Raw genomic sequence first — 20,449 nt, 5'->3', positions numbered from 1 at the left:
AATAATTTAAAAATAAAAGATTTCTCTGAGAACATTGTTTCTTTCCATCATCAAAAACAGGCAAAATATAGGTAACCTAAACTGTTGTTCTGTGGTTGGAGAGAGAGAGAGGCAGAGAGCGAGGGAAAGAGAGAGACTACACACTACTATGATGACATAGTGCACATAAATAACTTTTGCGATTAAATTCCCATGTACCGAATAAAGAACACAAGTTAAATGAGTTTCCATTGCATTTTCAACTCCACTGATGGTTGTGTAAAAAAACAAATATTGCGTTACAGTATATTGCAAATGTGTCCACTCTGGTCTTGGCACAGGCTCTCTAGCCAACAGCTCACAGATACAGTGCGGGTAGGATAGCCTTGATGATTAGATTATGGACAAAAGATCACGATTCTTTTTATTTGTCAAAAGGCAGCCAAACATCGATCATAATGTCTCCAGAATAAGACCCGCGATATTTACTGGAAAGGAGTATCAATTACCTTGTAAAGTTCGTCATCACATGTTTAATCTGTAGCCTAATAAACTGCCTTTCCCAACAAGTCATAGTGAGAGGACCACACAACATGTCATTGTTTGACTCCAAGTTGACTTCGATATGATGGTTATTATATTCATATTTTTGCATAAGAGCATTTCCATCGCCATTTCTCACAATTAATTTTACAGACGGACAAAGATCCCACCTTGTCTAGCATGTTTAGTCAACATTTGGAAAATTTGCTGTTTCATCGGGCCTGTCGGGAATTTTTTCTTATCCGACATGTACAGTTGAAGTCGGAAGTTTACATACACCTTCAAAATTCCAGATATCTATTCCTAGTAAAATGCCCCGTCTTAGGTGAGTTAGCATCACCACTTAATTTTAAGAATATGAAATGTCAGAATAATAGTAGAGAGAATGATTTATTTCAGCTTTTTATTTCTTTGATCACATTCCCAGTGGGTCAAAAGTTTACATACACTCAATTAGTAATTGCTGGCATTGTCTTTAAATTGTTTAACTTGGGTCAAATGTTTTGGTTAGCCTTCCACAAGCTTCCCACAATAAGTTGGGTGAATTTTGGCCCATTCCTCCTGACAGAGCTGGTGTAAATGAGTCAGGATTGTCGGCCTCCTTGCTCACACATGCTTTTTCAGTTCTGCCCACAGATTTTCTGTAGGATTGAGGTCAGGGCTTTGTGATGGCCACTCCAATACCTTGACTTTGTTGTCCTTAAGCCATTTTGCAAGTATGCTTGGGGTCATTGTTCATTTGGAAGACCCATTTGCGACCAAGCTTTAACTTCCTGACTGATGTCTTGAGATGTTGCTTCAATATATCCACAATTTTCATCATCATGATGCCATCTATTTTATGAAGTGCACCAGTTCCTCGTGCAGCAAAGCACCCCTACAACATGATGCCGCCACACCCGTGCTTCACAGTTGGTATGGTGTTCATCGGCTTGCAAGCCTCCCCTTTTTTCCTCCAAAACATAACTATGGTCCTTATGGCCAAACAGTTCTATTTTTGTTTCATCGGACCAGAGGACATTTCTCCAAAAAGTATGATCTTTGTCCCCATGTGCAAACCGTAGTCTGGCTATTTTATGGAGGTTTTTGAGCAGTGGCTTCTTCCTTGTTGAGCGGCCTTTCAGGTTATGTCGATATAGGACTCATTTTTACTGTGGATATAGATACTTTTGTGCCTGTTTTCTCCAGCATCTTCACAATGTCCTTTGCTGTTGTTCTGAGATTGATTTGCACTTTTTGCACCAAAGTACGTTCACCTCTAGGAGACAGAACACTTCTCCTTCCTGAGCGGTATGACGGCTGCGTGGTCCCATGGTGTTTATACTTGCGTAATATTGTATGTACAGATGAATGTGGTAACTTCAGGGATCTGGAAATTGCTCCCAAGGATGAACCAGACTTGTGGAGGTCTGCAATTGTTTTTCTGAAGTCTTGGCTGATTTATTTTGATTTTCCCATGATGTCAAGCAAAGCGTAACTGAGTTTGAAGGTAGGACTTGAAATACATCCTCAAGTACACCTCCAATTGACTCAAATTATGTAAATTATCCTATCAGAAGCTTCTAAAGCCATGACATAATTCTCTGGAATTTTCCAAGCTGTTTTAAGGCACAGTCAACTTAGTGTATGTAAACTTCTGACCCACTGGATTTGTGATACAGTGAATGATAAGTGGAATAATCTGTCTGAAAACAATTGTTGGAAAAATTATTTGTGTCATGCACAAAGTAGATGTCCTAACCGACTTGCCAAAACTATAGTTTGTTAACAAGAAATTTGTGGAGTGGTTGAAAAACTAGTTTTAATGACACCAATCTAAGTGTATGTAAACTTCCCACTTCAGGTGCACTTTACTCGCATAAAAAGTTTGGATAGAAACCTGATTATAGTCCCAATGTCACCGGAGAAGGGCGGTGGCATCAGTGGTCCTAATTCAGCACTAACCGACCCCACCTGAGTAGCCTTTCCCTACTGTCCCTAGGGCTCAGTGATGATCTTGCAGCCCTGAGAAAGACTCTCCCAGAGAATCGATCTGAAACATGAAGACTCAGCAGGGAATTATATGGGAGAGTGGTTATAGGGAACTAGATCCTTTATAGGGAGGGTTGAGATTTGACTCAGTTCAATAGTAGATCACCAGCTTGTCCTTGGATGTGAACAATTTATGTTCAAATATGTAATTCGGTAACACTTTACATTAAGTTGCCACTATTACTATGTAACTACACAATAACTGTAGTAACAACATAGTAGTTATATGTGTTAGTATGTAACTACTTGGTAATAAGGTTTAAGCCCTATAAGTTATTACACAATTGGAAGAAGGAATGTGTAATTACACATCCACTTGCTGAAGGTTATTCCACATGTGTAATTACTGATGTTATTACACATTTCTTTTTCCACTATATAACTGTTTTGTAATCGCACATTTTAGACACATGTGAATTACCATGTTAACAACTCAAACCAAAATCTGACATGTAACTACAATGTAACTACAAGGTGCCACTATCATCAAATCCACATGTAATACCAGTGTTGATAAATAGGCTAGGACCTGGTAACAACAATTTTAACAAGACACACCATGTCATTAACTTTCACCGGCAATGATAAGACGGCCTAGAGGGAGGAGGTCAGAGATCTGGCAGTGTGGTGCCAGGACAACAACCTCTCCCTGAACGTGAGCAAGACAAAGGAGATGATTGTGGACTACAGGAAAATGAGGACCGAACAGGCCCACATTAACATTGACGGCCTGTAATGGAGTGGCTCGAGAGTTTCAAGTTCCTTGGTGTCCACATCACCAACAAACTATTATGGTCCAAACGCACCAAGACAGTCGTGAAGAGGGCACAACAACACCCTTTCCCCCTCAGGAGACTAAAAAGATTTAGCATGGATCCCCAGATCCTCAAAACGATCTAGAGGTGCATCATCGAGAACATCCTGACAGTTGTCTGGTATGGCAACTGCTTGACTGTAAGGCGTGTGATATAAAAAAATAAATACCCAAAGTGTGGCGTAGGGCAGGCGGGGTCCTGATCCCTAAGGAGAAGGATGCAGTGAACATCAGCCAATTCCGCCCAATCTCCTTACTGAATGTTGAGGGTAAAATCTTCTTTAGGGTCATTGCCCAGAGGATGGCCCGAGTACCTGCAAAGGAATGCGTACGTCAATACATCTGTACAGAAGGCAGGAATATCAGGGTTCTCTGGCTGCTTGGAACATTCCAGCATGATCTGGCACCAGATCCAAATGGCCAAGGTGGAGAAAAGGGACCTCCATGTAGTCTTCCTCGACCTCGCCAATGCATTTGGCTCTGTGCCCCATGAACTCCTGTGGTCTGCCTTCAGATTTTTCCACATACCGGACACCATCACAAACCTGGTGAAGTCGTACTTCCAGGATCTGCAGTTCTGCTTCACCACCTCAGAGTTCACCACCTCAGGCAGTGCCTGAATGTAGGTATAATGGCGGGATGTACCATTTCTCCTTTGGCATTCACAATGGCAATGGAGGTTATCATCAGATCCTAAAAATGGGTTGCTGGTGGACAGCGAGTCGACTCTGGATTCTGCCTCCCTCCACTCAGAGCCTACATGGACGACATTACAACATTGACCACCACTGTCCCATGCACCAGGAGACTGCTCAGAAAACTCAAGGAGAACATCAGCTGGGCCCGTATGAAGATTAAACCATTCAAGTCACGCAGCATCTCGATTGTGAAGGGAGTACTCTCTGACCTGAAATTCTTCATCGGAGATGACCAAATCCCAACAGTGTCTGAGCAGCCGGTAAAAAGCCTTGGAAGGTGGTATGATGCAAGCCTGAAGGACAAAGACCAGGTGCAACAGCTGCGCAAAGACATCAGTAGTAGCCTACAGTCCATCGACAACACCCAGCTACCTCGAAAGTTAAAGGCCTGGTGTTGTGGCCCTTAGCACTGTATGAGGTTCCAATCTCAGCAGTTTGGTCTCCTACCCCGGGTGTTGTGGCCCTTAGCACTGTATGAGGTTCCAATCTCAACAGTGGAGAAGATGGAAAGAGGAGTCACAGGCTACTTAAAGAAGTGGCTCGGAGTTCCACGATGCCTCTATGGAGATGGTGTCCTCAAGCTGCCCCTCACCAGTCTAACAGAGGAATTCAAGTGTGCAAAAACCAGGCTCCAGATGATACTGAATGAATCTCGAGACCCAGTGGTGAGCAACAACGCGCCGACCTTGGCAACTGGGCGCAAATGGAGGCCAGGAAAAGCAGTCCAGGAGGCAACAGCAGCCCTCAGACATGCTGATGTTGTGGGTCATGTTCAGCAAGGGAGAGGAGGCCTTGGACTAACTAGCCGTGCTGCTTGGAGTAAGGCCACTGCACCAGAGCGGCGGAAGATGGTAGTGCAGGAAGTACGCCATCAGGAGGAGGCTGCAAGGTGGGCCAAGGCAGTCTCTCTTGCCAAACAGGGACAGTGGATTTGATGGGACAGTGTGGAGAAGAGGAAGATCAGCTGGAAGGATCTGTGGGCTATGTAAGCGAGGCGGTTGAGCTTTTCCATCAGAGCAACATATGACATCCTTCCAACACCAGTTCATCTTCACCAATGGTATGGTGAAGATCCAGACTGTGCCCTCTGTTCCATGCCAGCCAACCTCAGGCACATTCTCACAGGGTGTAAAACAAGCCTCACCCGAGGACGCTGCACTTGGCGTCACAACCAAGTCCTTAAAAACCTTGCGTCCGCCCTGTAGGACAAGCGAGCTGCCACCAACTCCCTACCACCCACAGCAGCATCACACTCCTTACGGACAAACTTTGTCCGCGAAGGGGCTAAACCACCGAAGAGCGGCTCTACACCGTTAGAGCGAGACCAGTTGCGCTTGGCCCGCAACTGGAAAATGCTAGCTGACATTGGACGGCAACTTGTGTTTCCTCCGGAGATCGCAACCACCACCCTAAGACCTGACATGGTGCTCTGGTCCCGTTCGCTCAATAAAGTCTTCATAATTGAGCTCACAGTACCCTGGGAGGACTCAGTAGATGAGGCTTATGAGCGAAAACATCTGCGCTATGCTGATCTAGCTGCCAAAGCACAGCATCATGGCTGGAACACAGAAGTCCGACCAGTGGAGGTGGGCTGCAGAGGTTTTGTGGCAACATCTACAACCAGACTGCTTAGAGACCTGGGAATTAAGGGCCAGAGTCAGCGTTCGGCAATCAAAGCGGTATCGGAGGCGGCAGAAGGCAGCAGTCAGTGGCTCTGGATGTAGAGGAAAGACCCCAGCTGGGCCCCGAAGTGAGAGGGCCAGGAGGTATGCGGTCAACAATGCTTGACTCAGGGAGGAGGACGCCTCTGCCATGCATAGTCCCATGGGATGTTGGCTATCAACAACAAGGCAACTCCTATGACAAACTCCTATCCGCAAACTGTTGCCACAAAGTTGGAAGCACGGAATAATCTAGAATGTTCTATTCTGTAGCGTTAAGATTTCCCTTCATTGGAACTAAGGGGCCTAGCCCGAACCAGGATAAACAGCCCCAGACCATTATCGATGGCACAATCCATTCGGGCAGGTAGCGTTCTCCTGGCATCCGCCAAACCCAGATTCGTTCTTCGGAATGTCAGATGGCTTACCGCCCCAATAGGTCCACAGACGACACAATCGCAATCACACTGCTCACTGCCCTAACCCATCTGGACAAGAGGAATACCTATGTAAGAATGCTGTTCATCGACTACAGCTCCACATTTAACACCATAGTACCCTCCAAACTCATCATTAAGCTCGAGACTCTGGGTCTCGACCCCGCCCTGTGCACATGGGTCCTGGACTTTGACGGGATGCCCCCAGGTGGTGAGGGTAGGAAATAACATTCCACCCCGCTGATCCTCAACACTGGGGCCCCACAAGGGTGAGTTCTCAGACCTCACCCATGACTGCTAGGCCATGCACGCCTCAAACTCAAACATCAAGTTTGCAGACGACACTACAGTGGTAGGCTTGGTTACCAACAACGACGAGACGGCCTACAGGGAGGAGGTGAGGGCCCTTGGAGTGTGGTGTCAGGAAAATAACCTCACACTCAACGTCAACAAAACAAAGGAGATGACCGTGGTCTTCAGGAAACAGCAGAGGGAGCACCCCCCTATCCACATTGACGGGACAGTAGTGGAGAAGGTGGAAAGTTTAAGTTCCTCGGCATACACATCACAGACAAACAGCGCCTCCTCAGCCATCAGGAGGCTGAAGAAATATGGCTTGTCACCAAAAACACTCAAACTTTTTCAGATGCACAATCGAGAGCATCCTGTCGGGCTGTATCACCGCCTGGTACGGCAACTGCTCCGCCCACAACCGTAAGGCTCTCCAGAGGGTAGTGAGGTTTGCACAACGCATCACCAGGGGCAAACTACCTGCCCTCCAGACATGTATCACTAGTCACTTTAAACAATGCCACTTTATATCATGTTTACATACCCTACATTACTCATCTCATATGTATATACTGTACTCTATACAATCTACTGCATCTTGCCTATGCCGTTCGGCCATCGCTCATCCATATATGTATATGTGCATATTCTTATTCATTCCTTTACACTTGTGTGTAAAAGGTAGTTGTTGTGAAATTGTTAGATTACTTGTTAGATATTACTTTATGGTCGGAACTAGAAGCACAAGCATTCCGCTACACTCGCATTAACATCTGCTAATCATGTGTATGTGACCAATAAAATTTGATTTGAAGCGTGATTCATCACTCCAGAGAACGCATTTCCACTGCTCCAGAGTCCAATGGCGGCAAACTTTACACCTCTCCAGCCAATGCTTGACATTGCGCATGGTGACCTTTGGCTTGTTGCGGCTGCTAGGCCATGGAAACCTATTTCGTGAAACTCTCGAAGAACAGTTCTTATGCTGATGCAGTTTGAAACTCTGTAGTGAGTTTTGCAATCGAGGACAGGCGATTTGTGAGCTTGTGTGGCCTACCACTAAGAGCACTTACAGTTGACCGAGGCAGCTCTAACATGGCAGAAATTTGACAAACTGACTTGTTGGAAAGGTGGCATCCTATGACGGTGCTACGTTGAAAGTCACTGAGCTCTTCAGTAAGGCCATTCTACTGCTAATGTTTGTCTATGGAGATTGCATGTCTGTGTGCTTGATTTTATACACCTGTTTTAAAACGGTTTTGGCTGAAATAGCCAAATCAACTCATTTGAAGGAGTGTCCACATACTTTTGTGTATGCGAATCACCACCTGGATTCGGTCTTATGTAGCAAAATGTGAAATGGTGTTTTTTACGTTGGATAAAAGTAGAGACTCAGCACTACAAAATGGTATATCATACACTGCATTTGAGGAACAATGGGAAAGTAATTCTGCTATGAAGGTTGATCAACTTGTAAACTCACTTTTGATAAAAATGCCTTTGAATGTTTTGGTATCTAGTGAAGAGCTCTTCTTTGTCTACACCCATTCAAGCATCGTTCACACCCTCTTAAGCTTTAGCCCCGCCCATCTCGTTTCGCTCTTGTGTTTACTGTTGTTTACTGACACCGGCAATATTCAACAGGTGGTGTACACACTTCACGTAACGTTAGCTAACGAGCCAGCCAGCTAAAGTTAGCTAGTTAAACAACAATGAACAAAGTACCAACAATGAACAAAGTGCCAACAATGCCAAACAAATAATAACTTCAGCTAGGGAGCCAGCCAGCTAACATTAGCTAGCTTGCTAACAGTTTGCAGATGTTAGGTGTTTTCTCCATCTCTTTAGCTATCATACTCTAATTCCACTGATTTCAAAACTCGGTCCTCCAGAAAGTGGAGAACAACACTTATGCAGCTCCACTACACAATATATTTTTTTTAAAGCCGCATTCGACAGGATTACCAACACAGACTTACCAGCTCAAATAGACAGCAGCCTTCAATATGACAGACCAATCCGAACTCCTTTCTCGGCATGTCCAGCCCACTCATTATCTCAGCCAATCATGGTTAGGGGGAAGGTTGCCAACTTTTTCTGTGGCTTAAGCAAAATGGCTTGAAATTTAACAATTTTATTCAAATTTACAGATGACATACAAGTTTGTTGTTAAGGCACATGAAAGTTGTTTGAGAAGGCATTTCGCCCTCCAAAAACGCATTTTGATTTAAAAAAAATATTTTTTACATTCGAATGACTCCCCTGTGAAGTCGTGACTTGCGGCATATGCCTAGCTTCGCAAATCGGGTCACATATATAGTGTATATTTTACTCTGTTTGAGTGGACTGCCACATCCCTAAAATTGCCGTGTGACATTTGGTCACTGCTCCTCCAAAATGTTATTGTGGGGAAAACAAAGTGACCGCTGCTTTCTCTTGGCCAGAGTTCAGATTATGACACTGGTAAAGCTGCTATCCCTCGGGTTTACGAGTTGGTCCCAGAGGCGTACGGACAACAGTTCCGTAAATTACAAAAGATAGAATCAAAAAGCCGTGCTGAGATTGCAAGGGAACAAGCGTGTCTTTCTGATCGGTGGTGTGGTTCTCAAAAGGTCAACGACGTTGAGGATTTAAAAGACACTCGTAATTCTCGAGAAGTTAAAAAATTGCCTTCACGAAAGGGTTTCTACCTAAATTTATGAGCACAAGGATCTCACTCTTGAAAAAGCAGCAGCTCTGGCAGATGAGTGTGTGTTGGCACATAAAACTACCTTCACAAACAATGCACACAGTAGTTATCCCTACGCATAAAAGAAATTCAGAGAAGTCACCTCCAAAAGGTTTCGGTCCTTTTCTACAGTGCCCAAAGAAAGATCGACAGAACAGTTTTTTGTATATGCCAGTTTGTTATTATTACTGTGGGAAAGGACACATTGTCTCTGTGTCCTAAGTTGAAACAGAAAAATGAGAGCGAAAAAAATCATTTTCTTCTTGTGGGAGCCTAAACAAGATTTTGGATCAGATGTGTATTACCCCTTTGTTTCAGACAGGTTCGTGACTATGCAGAGTGGCGATGCTCTTAAAGATACTGCGAGACACTGGGGCAGCCTTTCATTTTGGAGAGTGTTTTGCTTTGTCTGAGACACTTCAGCAACTGGTTACAGTGTGTTAGTACAAGGCGTGGAGATGGGTTGCATGGAAGTTCCTTTTTATAATGTGGAACTCAAGTCCGATCTTGTTTCTGGTTCTGTTGTCGTTGGAGTGAATCCTAGCCTACCAATGAAGGGGCTCATTTATTTTGGAAAATGATTTGGCTGGAGGGAAGGTCGTGCCAAATCCTGTAGTTTGTAAGGAACCCTGAGTAGAGGAACTTGATGGGTTATCAGAAAAGTACTCTAGAGTGTTCCCAATGTGTGCCGTTACATGTGCCAAGAAAGTTGCCGGGAGAAAGTCTAGTGTTGAGGAACATGTCAGCGATCCCACAATGGTCGATCTGTCTGAGACGTTTATGGGTGATCCTGATGTCAGTAAATCTCCTGAATTGACTTTTCCTTTGAAAACCCCAAAGGTGAGTGAGTTTGTAGGACCACTGAAGGAAGTGAGTTCCTACAGTTGACACTTCGATTTCTAGAAAGCAGCTGATTTCTGAACAGAGTAAAGATGTTTTCATCTCCCCTTTTTGCTGAGATACGTCCGGAGGAAGAGTTTGATGAAGTTTGTGGGGTATACTTAGACAGAGATGGTGTTCTAATGAGGGAATTGCATTCTCGTGCCACTTTTGGGCAAGGCAATTGGGCCAGTGTATCTCAAATTGATGATCCAGTTACGCTTCGACGAGTTACTGAGGATGGCTCACAATTTATTTTGACGGCACATTTTGCCATTTTGGAAATGAGTTTTGTTTTGGTTGGGTTCGTTCCAAGGATAAGAGTTGTAAAAATGTACGTGATTTTACCTATTTTCAGAACTTCAGTTTTAGGCAGCTATAGAAAGACTAACAAATAGAAACAAAAGAAGAAAAATATTGTCAAGAAAAAATGGTGTGTATATATATTTACAAAAAATAAGGTGGCTGTTCTGTCTGGCATTTAAGTGTTGACAGCCAGTAGACACAATGTTTATAAATCGTAGGAGGCAACGTATTTAAATAGCGACGCATTTAAGTTGATCATGTTGTGAGATGGATGTTATTTTCTGTTGGTTGTGAGCAAACTTGTCCAACAAAAATATAGGATATATTTGTTGTCTTAAGGTGGAAGATGTTACAGACTTAGATTTTTCCAGATATATTTTGAGGTTGGACGTTAGGTATCACCTCGTTTGTCAATTGGCGTCATCTCGTTAATTGGAAGGTGTTTCACCTGTGCTGGCCCAGTGCTGCAGTTGTCTTGAGAGATGTGGAGGGTCAACACCTATAGTTGGGACTCCCTATTTGAGTTCTAGACAAAATCCTTTATCTGATCATCACTCTTTTTTTGTTGTTATTCTTCACTTTTTGTATTTCTTCCTGTTTTTGGTGTGTTTTTTTCTTTTATTTGACTCTTCTTGGGCAAATTTATTTGGTGCTCATGGTGGGGGTGTTTTAGGTCCCAGTTGTTGTTGCTAGTCAACTTTCATTGGACACCCTTATGAGTGGGATCAGTTTGTGGAACCATTCAACTAATCTTCAAACCATCGTATTCTACTACTCTCATCGCCCCACTGAGAGCTATCGATACAGCTGGCTAGCCTATTTTCAAATAATCATCTTCCAGAGCGAGTGGAAGCAGAGTGTCTTCTGTAGTTCTTTTCAGGACTACACAACGGATTGCCGGTTGCCAGGCGAAGGCAGTTGAGATCAACAGTAGAAGAGATGGGTGGGGACCCCTTTTGGACAGTCAGAGTATTACAAGTGTGCCGCGGAAAGGGCCAACCAAACCCCTTTCCAAGAAGGCTTGGATCCGACAGAGATACCCAAGGCATTTACACATACAGTGCCTTGCAAAAGTCTTCATCCCCTTTGGCATTTTTACTATTTTGTTGCATTACAACCTGTAACTTAAATTGATTTTTATTTCGATTTTATGTAATGGTCATACACACAATAGTCCAAATTGGTGAAGTGAAATGTAAAAAAATTACTTGCTTCATGAAATTCTAAAATAATTTAAAACGGAAAAGTGGTGCGTGCATATGTATTCACCCCCTTTGCCATGAAGCCCCTAAATAAGATCTGGTTTAACCAATTATCTTCAGAAATCACATAATTAGTTAAATAAAGTCCAGCTGTGTTTCACATGATCTGTCATAATCTCAGTATATGTACTGTTCTGAAAGGCCCAAGAGTCTGCAACCCCACTAAGCGAGGGGCACCACCAAGCAAGCGGCACTATGAAGACAGGGAGCTCTCCAAACTGGTCAGGGACTAAGTTGTGGAGAAGTACAGATCAGGGTTGGGTTATAAAAAATATCTGAAACTTGGAACATCCCAAGGAGCACCATTAAATCCATTATTATAAAATGGAAAGAATATGGCACAACAACAACAACAAAGCTGCCAAGAGAGGGCCGCCCGCACAAACTCACGGACCAGGCAAGGAGGGCATTAATCAGAGAGGAAAAAAGAGACCAAAGCTAACCCTGAAGGAGCTGCAGAGCACCACAGTGGAAATTGGAGTGTCTGTCCATAGGACCACTATAAGCCGTACTCTCCACAGAGCTGGGCTTTATGGAAAAGTGGCGAGAAAAAAAGCCATTCCGTAAAGAAAATAATCAAACATGTTTGGTGTTTGCCAAAAGGCATGTGGGAGACTCCCCAAACATTTGGAAGAAGGTACTCTGGTCAGATGAGACAAAAATGTGCTTTTTGGCCATCAAGACACCGCTATGTCTGGCGCAAACCCAATGCCTATCATTACCATGAGAACACCATCCCCACAGTGAAGCATGGTGGTGGTAGTAGCATCATGCTGTGGGGATGTTTTTCTTCGGTAGGGACTGGGAAACTGGTCAGAGTTGAAGGAATGACGGGTGGCATTAAATACAGTGAAATTCTTGAGGGAATCCTATTTCAGTCTTCGAGATATTTGAGACTGGGACGGATGTTCACCTTCCAGCAGGACAATGATCCTAAGCATACTGTTAAATCAACACTCTAGGGGTTTAAGGGGAAGCATTTAAATGTCTTGGAATGGCCTAGTCACTGCTCAGACCTCAATCCAATTGAGAATCTGTGGTATGCCTTAAAGATTGCTGTACACCAACGGATCCCATACAACTTGGAGCTGGAGCAGTTCTGCCTTGAAGAATGGGCAAAAATCCTAGTGGCTTGATGTGCCAAGCTTATAGAGACATACCCCAAGAGACTTGCAGCTGTAATTGCTGCAGAAGGTGGCTCTACAAAGTATTGACTTTGGGGGTGAATAGTTATGCAGGCTCAAGTTCAGTGTTTTGTCCTATTTCTTGTTTGTCTCACAATAAAAAATATTTTGCATCTTCAAAGTGGTAGGCATGTTGTGTAAATCAAATGATACAAAATATCTACACTGCTCAAAAAAATAAAGGGAACACTTAAACAACACAATGTAACTCCAAGTCAATCACACTTCTGTGAAATCAAACTGTCCACTTAGGAAGCAACACTGATTGACAATAAATTTCACATGCTGTTGTGCAAATGGAATAGACAGGTGGAAATTATAGGCAATTAGCAAGACAACCCCGATAGAGGAGTGGTTCTGCAGGTGGTGACCACAGACCACTTCTCAGTTCCTATGCTTCCTGGCTGATGTTTTGGTCACTTTTGAATGCTGGCGGTGCTTTCACTCTAGTGGTAGCATGAGACGGAGTCTACAACCCACACATGTGGCTCAGGTAGTGCAGCACATCCAGGATGGAACATCAATGCGAACTGTGGCAAGAAGGTTTGCTGTGTCTGTCAGCGTAGTGTCCAGAGCATGGAGGCGCTACCAGGAGACAGGCCAGTACATCAGGAGACATGGAGGGGGTCGTAGGAGGGCAACAACCCAGCAGCAGGACCGCTACCTCCGCCTTTGTGCAAGGAGGAGCAGGAGGAGCACTGCCAGAGCCCTGCAAAATGACCTCCAGCAGGCCACAAATGTGCATGTGTCTGCTCAAACGGTCAGAAACAGACTCCATGAGGGTGGTATGAGGGCCCGACGTCCACAGGTGGGGGTTGTGCTTACAGCCCAACACAGTGCAGGACGTTTGGCATTTGCCAGAAAACACCAAGATTGGCAAATTCGCCACTGGCGCCCTGTGCTCTTCAGGTTCACACTGAGCACGTGACAGACGTGACAGAGTATGGAGGCGCCGTGGAGAACGTTCTGCTGCCTGCAACATCCTCCAGCATGACCAGTTTGGCGGTGGGTCAGTCATGGTGTGGGGTGGCATTTCTTTGGGGGGCCGCACAGCCCTCCATGTGCACGCCAGAGGTAACCTGACTGCCATTAGGTACCGAGATGAGATCCTCAGACCTCTTGTGAGACCATATGCTGGTACGGTTGGCCCTGGGTTCCTCCTAATGCAAGACAATGCTAGACCTCATGTGGCTGGAGTGTGTCAGCAGTTCCTGCAAGAGGAAGGCATTGATGCTATGGACTGGCCCGCCCGTTCCCCAGACCTGAATCCAATTGAGCACATCTGGGACATTATGTCTCGCTCCATCCACCAACAGACTGTCCAGGAGTTGGCGGATGCTTTAGTCCAGGTCTGAGAGGAGATCCCTCAGGAGACCATCCGCCACCTCATCAGGAGCATGCCCAGGCATTGTAGGGAGTTCATACAGGCGCGTGGAGGCCACACACACTACTGAGCCTCATTTTGACTTGTTTTAAGGACATTACATCAAAGTTGGATCAGCCTGTGGTGTGGTTTTCCACTTTAATTTTGAGTGTCACTCCAAATCCAGACCTCCATGGGTTGATAAATGTAATTTCCATTGATAATTTTTATGTGATTTCGTTGTCAGCACATTCAACTATGTAAAGAAAAAAGTATTTAATAAGAATATTTCATTCATTCAGTGTTCCATTTATTTTTTTTGAGCAGTGTATTTTAAATTCCAGGTTGTAAGGCAACAAAATAGGAAAAATGCCAAAGGGGTAAATTCTTTCGAAAGCCACTGTAATTACATTCATGATTTCTTACTCCAAATGGGCGGCAGTTTGTGTGCAAAGTATATGATTACTGTGAGAGTAGTTTCTAAAGGTACCATAGTATTATGTCTCTGCCCCTCTCTCCATCTCTCGCTCTTCATCTCCTTTGTAATAAGCCACCATATTGTTAGTCCGCTAGGGCCTGTTTTTATGTATTACCTGTGTTACCATTTACTGTAGTTATTTAGTAAATAAATAATTACACCAATTTGTGTAGTACTGAATCAAGTAAGGCTGGGGTTTTTGCAGATGCAGGAGGTTATGACTTTTCAAAATGATATGATACGAAGTTATAATTAATACGTTGACTGTTTTATGGATGTGATAGGTAAAGACCTTTAGTCTTTAATTCAGGAGATGGTAACTCTTTAAACAACGGCTCTCGTGCTGCCCCCCAATCCTAATGAGTTAATTGTTACATGATTCATTTAATCAGGTAACAATTAAACATAGCGTTGGAGTAGTAACCAGAAGTAACCAGAAGGTTGCAAGTTCAAACCCCCGAGCTGACAAGGTAAAAATCTGTTGTTCTACCCCTGAACAGGCAGTTAACCCACTGTTCCTAGGCCGTCATTGAAAATAAGAATTTGTTATTAACTGACTTAAATGAAGGTAAAATAAATAAAAAAATGAATGAAAGTAAAGTCACGACAGTAGCCAGTATGTAAAACAATCACATATAAAAAAAAATACATAAGTGAACCCTTTCAAAATAGCCACTATCCACTAACACTACTGCCCATGCACACATTCTTATTCTGAAAACTGGAAAGAATCTACCTGTGTAGTCTACCTGCTATTAATTATAGTCACCCAAACCATTCTGTAATTTCATTTGACTGCTGATAAAGCTATGTTGACACTATTCTTTTAATACTGCAATGTGGTTTCGATTGAGTCGCGTCCGTAAGACTTTTTGAGATAGGGTGCCAAGAACCATCCCACACAAAAGCACATTGTGTCACATTCGTCATAAGGATCGGACCAAGGCACAGCGTGTTATGAGTACATTCTCTTTTTAATGAATGAACAAAAACAACAAACAACCAAACGAAACGTGAAGCTATACAAACTAGTGCTGACAGGCAACCAAACATAGACAAGATCTCACAACTAACAATGGGGAAAATGGCTACCTAAACATGATCCCCAATCAGAGACAACGATAAAGAGCTGTCTATGATTGGGAATCATACCAGGCCATCATAGACATTCAAAACTCCTAGATGACAGAAACCCTAGACATACCCACCCTAGTCACACCCTGAATATAATAGAAAAACAGAGAATCTAAGGTCAGGGCATGACACATTGTTGAATGCCAACTGTCTCGGTGAGTTAGTAATCCTTGGATGGCACACTTTCCCTACGGACCCTAGTCAAAGGTAGTGCACTACTGTATACAGAGAATAGGGAGCCGCATATGACGTGCCTTTGTCAAACAAGATGAAAAAAAGGAGAAGAACTCAATGATAGGGCCTTAATCCTTGTATGATATGCTATTTATCTAATGGAGTCACATTTTCTCCTCTGATGTACTGGCTCCCTAAGTCCCTCTATTAGCTTGACTTTAGTTGTCTAAGTATTGAGAGTAGCAAGTTATTCATGCTCTATTTTCAAATCAAATGGGAGACAGTCGGACAGAACATTCTCAGTTTTAAAGGCCCAGATTTCTACTGACCCTCTGCAGTCTATTGGATTATTTTTTTTCCATGAGTGTAGAGAAAGACGGAAAAATGGAACCTGGCACTGATTCGATTCAACTTTAAAAAATTGCTGTGTGTGTGGGGGAGGGAGGGAGGGGGGGGGGTTGCAATAGAGATACAGCATGTGTGTCAGAGATAACGAGATCTGTCTCTATCACTACTGTAAATCCCAGAGGTAGAAACATCTCTGTCCACACAAAGGAACTGCATTGTGGGATGAGTAATCTAGGATCTACATATGTAATTGGTTTCCGTGGTGGAGGCAGTCATTGTGAATGATGTTTGGCGTCCTTGGGGTCTTGGCTACTGTTGCTATTAGAGAGATAGTGAACCAAAGTGGAAGCCTTGAAGTAAATGCCTTTGAGGTGCATCACTGATTTACAGCCTGCATGTGTTTGCTAATACGGGTTTACAGCGGCCCACCAAAAACCCAGGGCTGGCTGACATTTGAACACAAGCCATATCAGCTATTGTGACTGTAGATCATTTATGTGTTTTTGTTTATTCTGCAGTGGGTAGGGGGGTGTAGAAGCATTTCAATTAAATGTTATGGGCAAATTGTAGAATCGACATAATAGAAATGATGCCTCTAGTTCTGATGCTATAAAACCAGGGATTCAGCCAAACTCATTCTACAAAAACCCTGAGCTGTGGAATATCACAAAATACTAATGCTGCAAAAAGGCACCATTTCACTTGAATCAAAATGAGTTATTTGTAAACATCTGAATATTCTTTTTATGCAGATTTCAGAATATTTACACAAAAATCTGTAGCCAATTGGATGGAAACCTAGCCACTAACAAGGATTTTAAGCTGGGTGTTGAGATGCGTTCTTACTGTAACCAGAGAGAGAGAGAGAGTGAGAGCGCGAGCGAGTACCTAGCACAACTGATTCAACTGCTCAACTAATCACCAAGATGAATTAGGTGTACTTGTACTGTAACAGAACATAAGTGGAACGGCTGTGGCACTGAAGGAGAAATTCGGGGGAAATGGCAACATGACATACACAGGTGCTCTTTACTCCAGTTGTCTCAACATGTGACTGACCTTGTCTCTCTGCTGTGTGTTTGGCAGGGCCGGCATCGAAGATCGTCTCCCCCAAGCAGGACTGTGAGGAACGCCAGAAGGACAAACTGGGCACCGACAAGGGCAGCGAGAGCGGCACCTCCCTCAACGAACTCTCCACCTCCAGCTCTGAGACCCACTCTGAGGCCACCTCGCCCCAGGACGGCCCCAACTTGGGTGGGGGAGGCGGTGGGGGATCCATGGCCCCCTGCGGAGCCCTCCAGTCTGTCTCTCGGCAGCCCAGCACCCTCACCCTTGGGCGGCCCTCCAAGAAGGGCTCGTCAGTGCAGTGGATGCAGCTGCCAGATAAGCGACGCAACAGCGAGCTCTTCCAGTCGCTGATGGGGCGTGAGGGCGGCCTGAGCAGGAAGAAGAACACGGAGAGACCCAGCGCAGAGGAAGAGATGAAGCAGTGCATACAGGACTTTAACAACATCAAAATCCCACAGGCTTTCCCCGAGCGCAAGCGGCAGTGGCAGTCCGAACTACTCCAAAAGTACGGTCTATAGGGACCCTTTTCTATCACCATGCCACAAGCAGTAGTCATTTAATTTGGATTCCCTCCATTTGGCTGGTTTTAAGTGCAATGATTCATTATAAAATGTCTTCCAGTTCAAATGAAGTTAAAAGGATGATCAACAAACTGTTTTTGTGAGGGGAGGCACAAGGTTAGTAAGCACATGCATTTCTGGGGCACATGTTAAAAGAAGCACAGCAGAACTCTCCAGAACTGTCTCCTCAGTTCTAGATTGCATTGGAGATTACGTTTGAAACAATATGCCTATGTGAACAGTATTTGACTACTGTACATTTGTCCAGTTTATTAGGTACACCACCCCGTTCACAAAAATGGTTCGCTCCTACAGACAGCGAGTCAGGTGGCTGTGGCATGCTATATAAAGCATGCAGACATGCAAAGAGGCATTCAGTTATTGTTCGACTGAAAGTTAGAATGGGCAAAATACAGCTGAAGTCAGAAGTTTACATACGCCTTAGTCAAATACATTTAAACTCAGTTTTTCACAATTCCTGACATGTACTCCAAGTAAGAATTCCATGTCTTAGGTCAGTTAGGATCACCATTTTATTTTAAGAATGTGAAATGTCAGAATAATAGTAGAGTGAATGATTCATTTCAGCTTTTATTTCTTTCATCACATTCCCAGTGGGTCAGAAGTTTACATACACTGAATTAGTATTTGGTAGCATTGCCTTTCAATTGTTTAACTTGGGTCAAACGTTTTGGGTAGCCTTCCACAAGCTTCCCACAATAAGTGGGTGAATTTTGGCCCATTCCTCCTGACAGAGCTGGTGTAACTGAATGCCATCTATTTTGTGAAGTGCACCAGGCCCTCCTGCAGCAAAGCACCCCCACAACATGATTGCTGCCACCCCCGTGCTTCACGGTTGGGATGTGGTTCTTCGGCTTTCAAGCCTCTACCTTTTACCTCCTAACATAATGATGGTCATTATGGCCAAACAGTTCTATTTTCGTTTCATCAGACAAGAGGACATTTCTCCGAAAAGCATGATCTCTGTCCCCATTTTTTTTTTACCTAGGCAAGTCAGTTAACAACAAATTCTTATTTTCAATGATGGCCTAGGAACAGTGGATTAACTGCCTGTTCAGGGGCAGAACGACAGATTTGTACCTTGTCAGCTCGGGGATTTGAACTTGCAACCTTTCGGTTACTAGTCCGACACTCTAACCACTAAGCTACCCTGCCACCATATGTGCAGTTGCAAACCGTAGTCTGACTTTTTTTTAACCCGGTACGATGGGTGTACCTAATAAACTGGCAACTGAGTGGATATTTCCATTATTTGACACATTCAGTGTGAATGCAGATGACAGTTAACAAATAAGAAAACATAGATAAACTGTATACCACTAAATACTGAAAGTACATTATTCTCTCTGTAGATAATTAAGTGTTCAACATGTGAATTGTTTAAGAAGTTTGTAAATCCACATAGTGGAAAGAGTGGAAGATGTCCATTCAGTATCTACCATGGACGTCCTTTGTGTTTACTGTTGTTGTCCATGGTCAATATGTGCGTAATGACATTTATTCCTACTTTTCTATTCTACAATAAAATATATCATGTTATGACACTTTTTAGTCCAGGACCAGGCTTAATCAGTGTCTGGGGAACCAGCTTTTTATGTATAAATCTCTCGGTGCTGGGCTAAGAAAAGGGGAAGACAATTGTCTTACAATGACTAGATAGAGGCTGGTTTAGTCATATTTTACATCAGGATTTGAACCTTGGGGAAAGTCATCCAATCAAAAACAATAGTTGGGGCAGCACAGTTTTTGGAAGTGTTGGTAGAGAGCCACAGTAAATATGGTGTGCTGAGGACAGAGACTTTGCTGCAGTGTTAACCCCAAGCCGTCTTTCTGTTGCTCACCCAATAACTGTTATGAAAATCACTGAAAAATCGGATTATTCAGCAATGGAAGACTGTTTTTGTAAGTCTCTATTTGTTGCCGCTTAACGAGGAAAAAGCTGCTGGCCATTTTCATGAGTTTCCTACTTCCCCCAAAGACCTGAATTGGAGATCAGGAGTTTTTCAATTATAACGGAGGTTAACATGCCTTGATGCTCTGTTTTGAGGCAATGCACATTGTCAAGGCTATCTATTTTTGCTCTGCAGAGGTACATTAAGATCTGTGTATTATATCAGGTGGCCAGTATACGCCAGTTTTTTTGGTAGTGTACAGCACATTTTCAAAGTGAGATGTTTTGTTTTAAAGACATTTAATGCATTCAATAAAATATGTTATAAACTAGAGGAACTACAAGATTTCCTTCAACACATTTTTCAGACATATTGTGTACAACCCAATTACGAATCCCTTACCATGAGCACATAGCAAAAACAAAGCCAAGCTTAGTAAATTGAAGAAAACGCAACTCGCCAAATTGCTTAGACAGATGGAAAATGTGGTGGCAAATTACATGAACACTTTGACTGCTTTGCGTTTGCTCTTTGAATGAGAAGAAAATGAGCGTCAGAGACTCTTAAAACATGCTTCACTGAGTTTAACCCTGCTTGT

The 20,449-nt window shown here is 43.6% G+C and overlaps 1 protein-coding gene across 1 annotated transcript in view; it reads left to right on the top strand.

Moving 5' to 3' along the window:
• The window catches only part of LOC115129570 (BTB/POZ domain-containing protein KCTD8-like), a 64,721-nt gene extending 44,561 nt beyond the window's left edge, over nt 1-20,160 (top strand). Inside the window, exon 2 of the mRNA XM_029660089.2 lies at nt 17,397-20,160. Within this exon, the coding sequence (XP_029515949.1) occupies nt 17,397-17,896 (500 nt within the window). The 3' untranslated portion in view covers nt 17,897-20,160. The remainder of the gene's footprint in view (nt 1-17,396) is intronic.
• Nucleotides 20,161-20,449: the final 289 nt, after the last annotated feature.

This window comes from Oncorhynchus nerka, linkage group LG5 (assembly GCF_034236695.1).
Source record: "Oncorhynchus nerka isolate Pitt River linkage group LG5, Oner_Uvic_2.0, whole genome shotgun sequence".
Classification (NCBI taxonomy): Eukaryota; Metazoa; Chordata; class Actinopteri; order Salmoniformes; family Salmonidae; genus Oncorhynchus; species Oncorhynchus nerka.
Note: the sequence above shows the minus strand (reverse complement) of the source record. Positions and strands in the feature narration are given on the sequence as shown.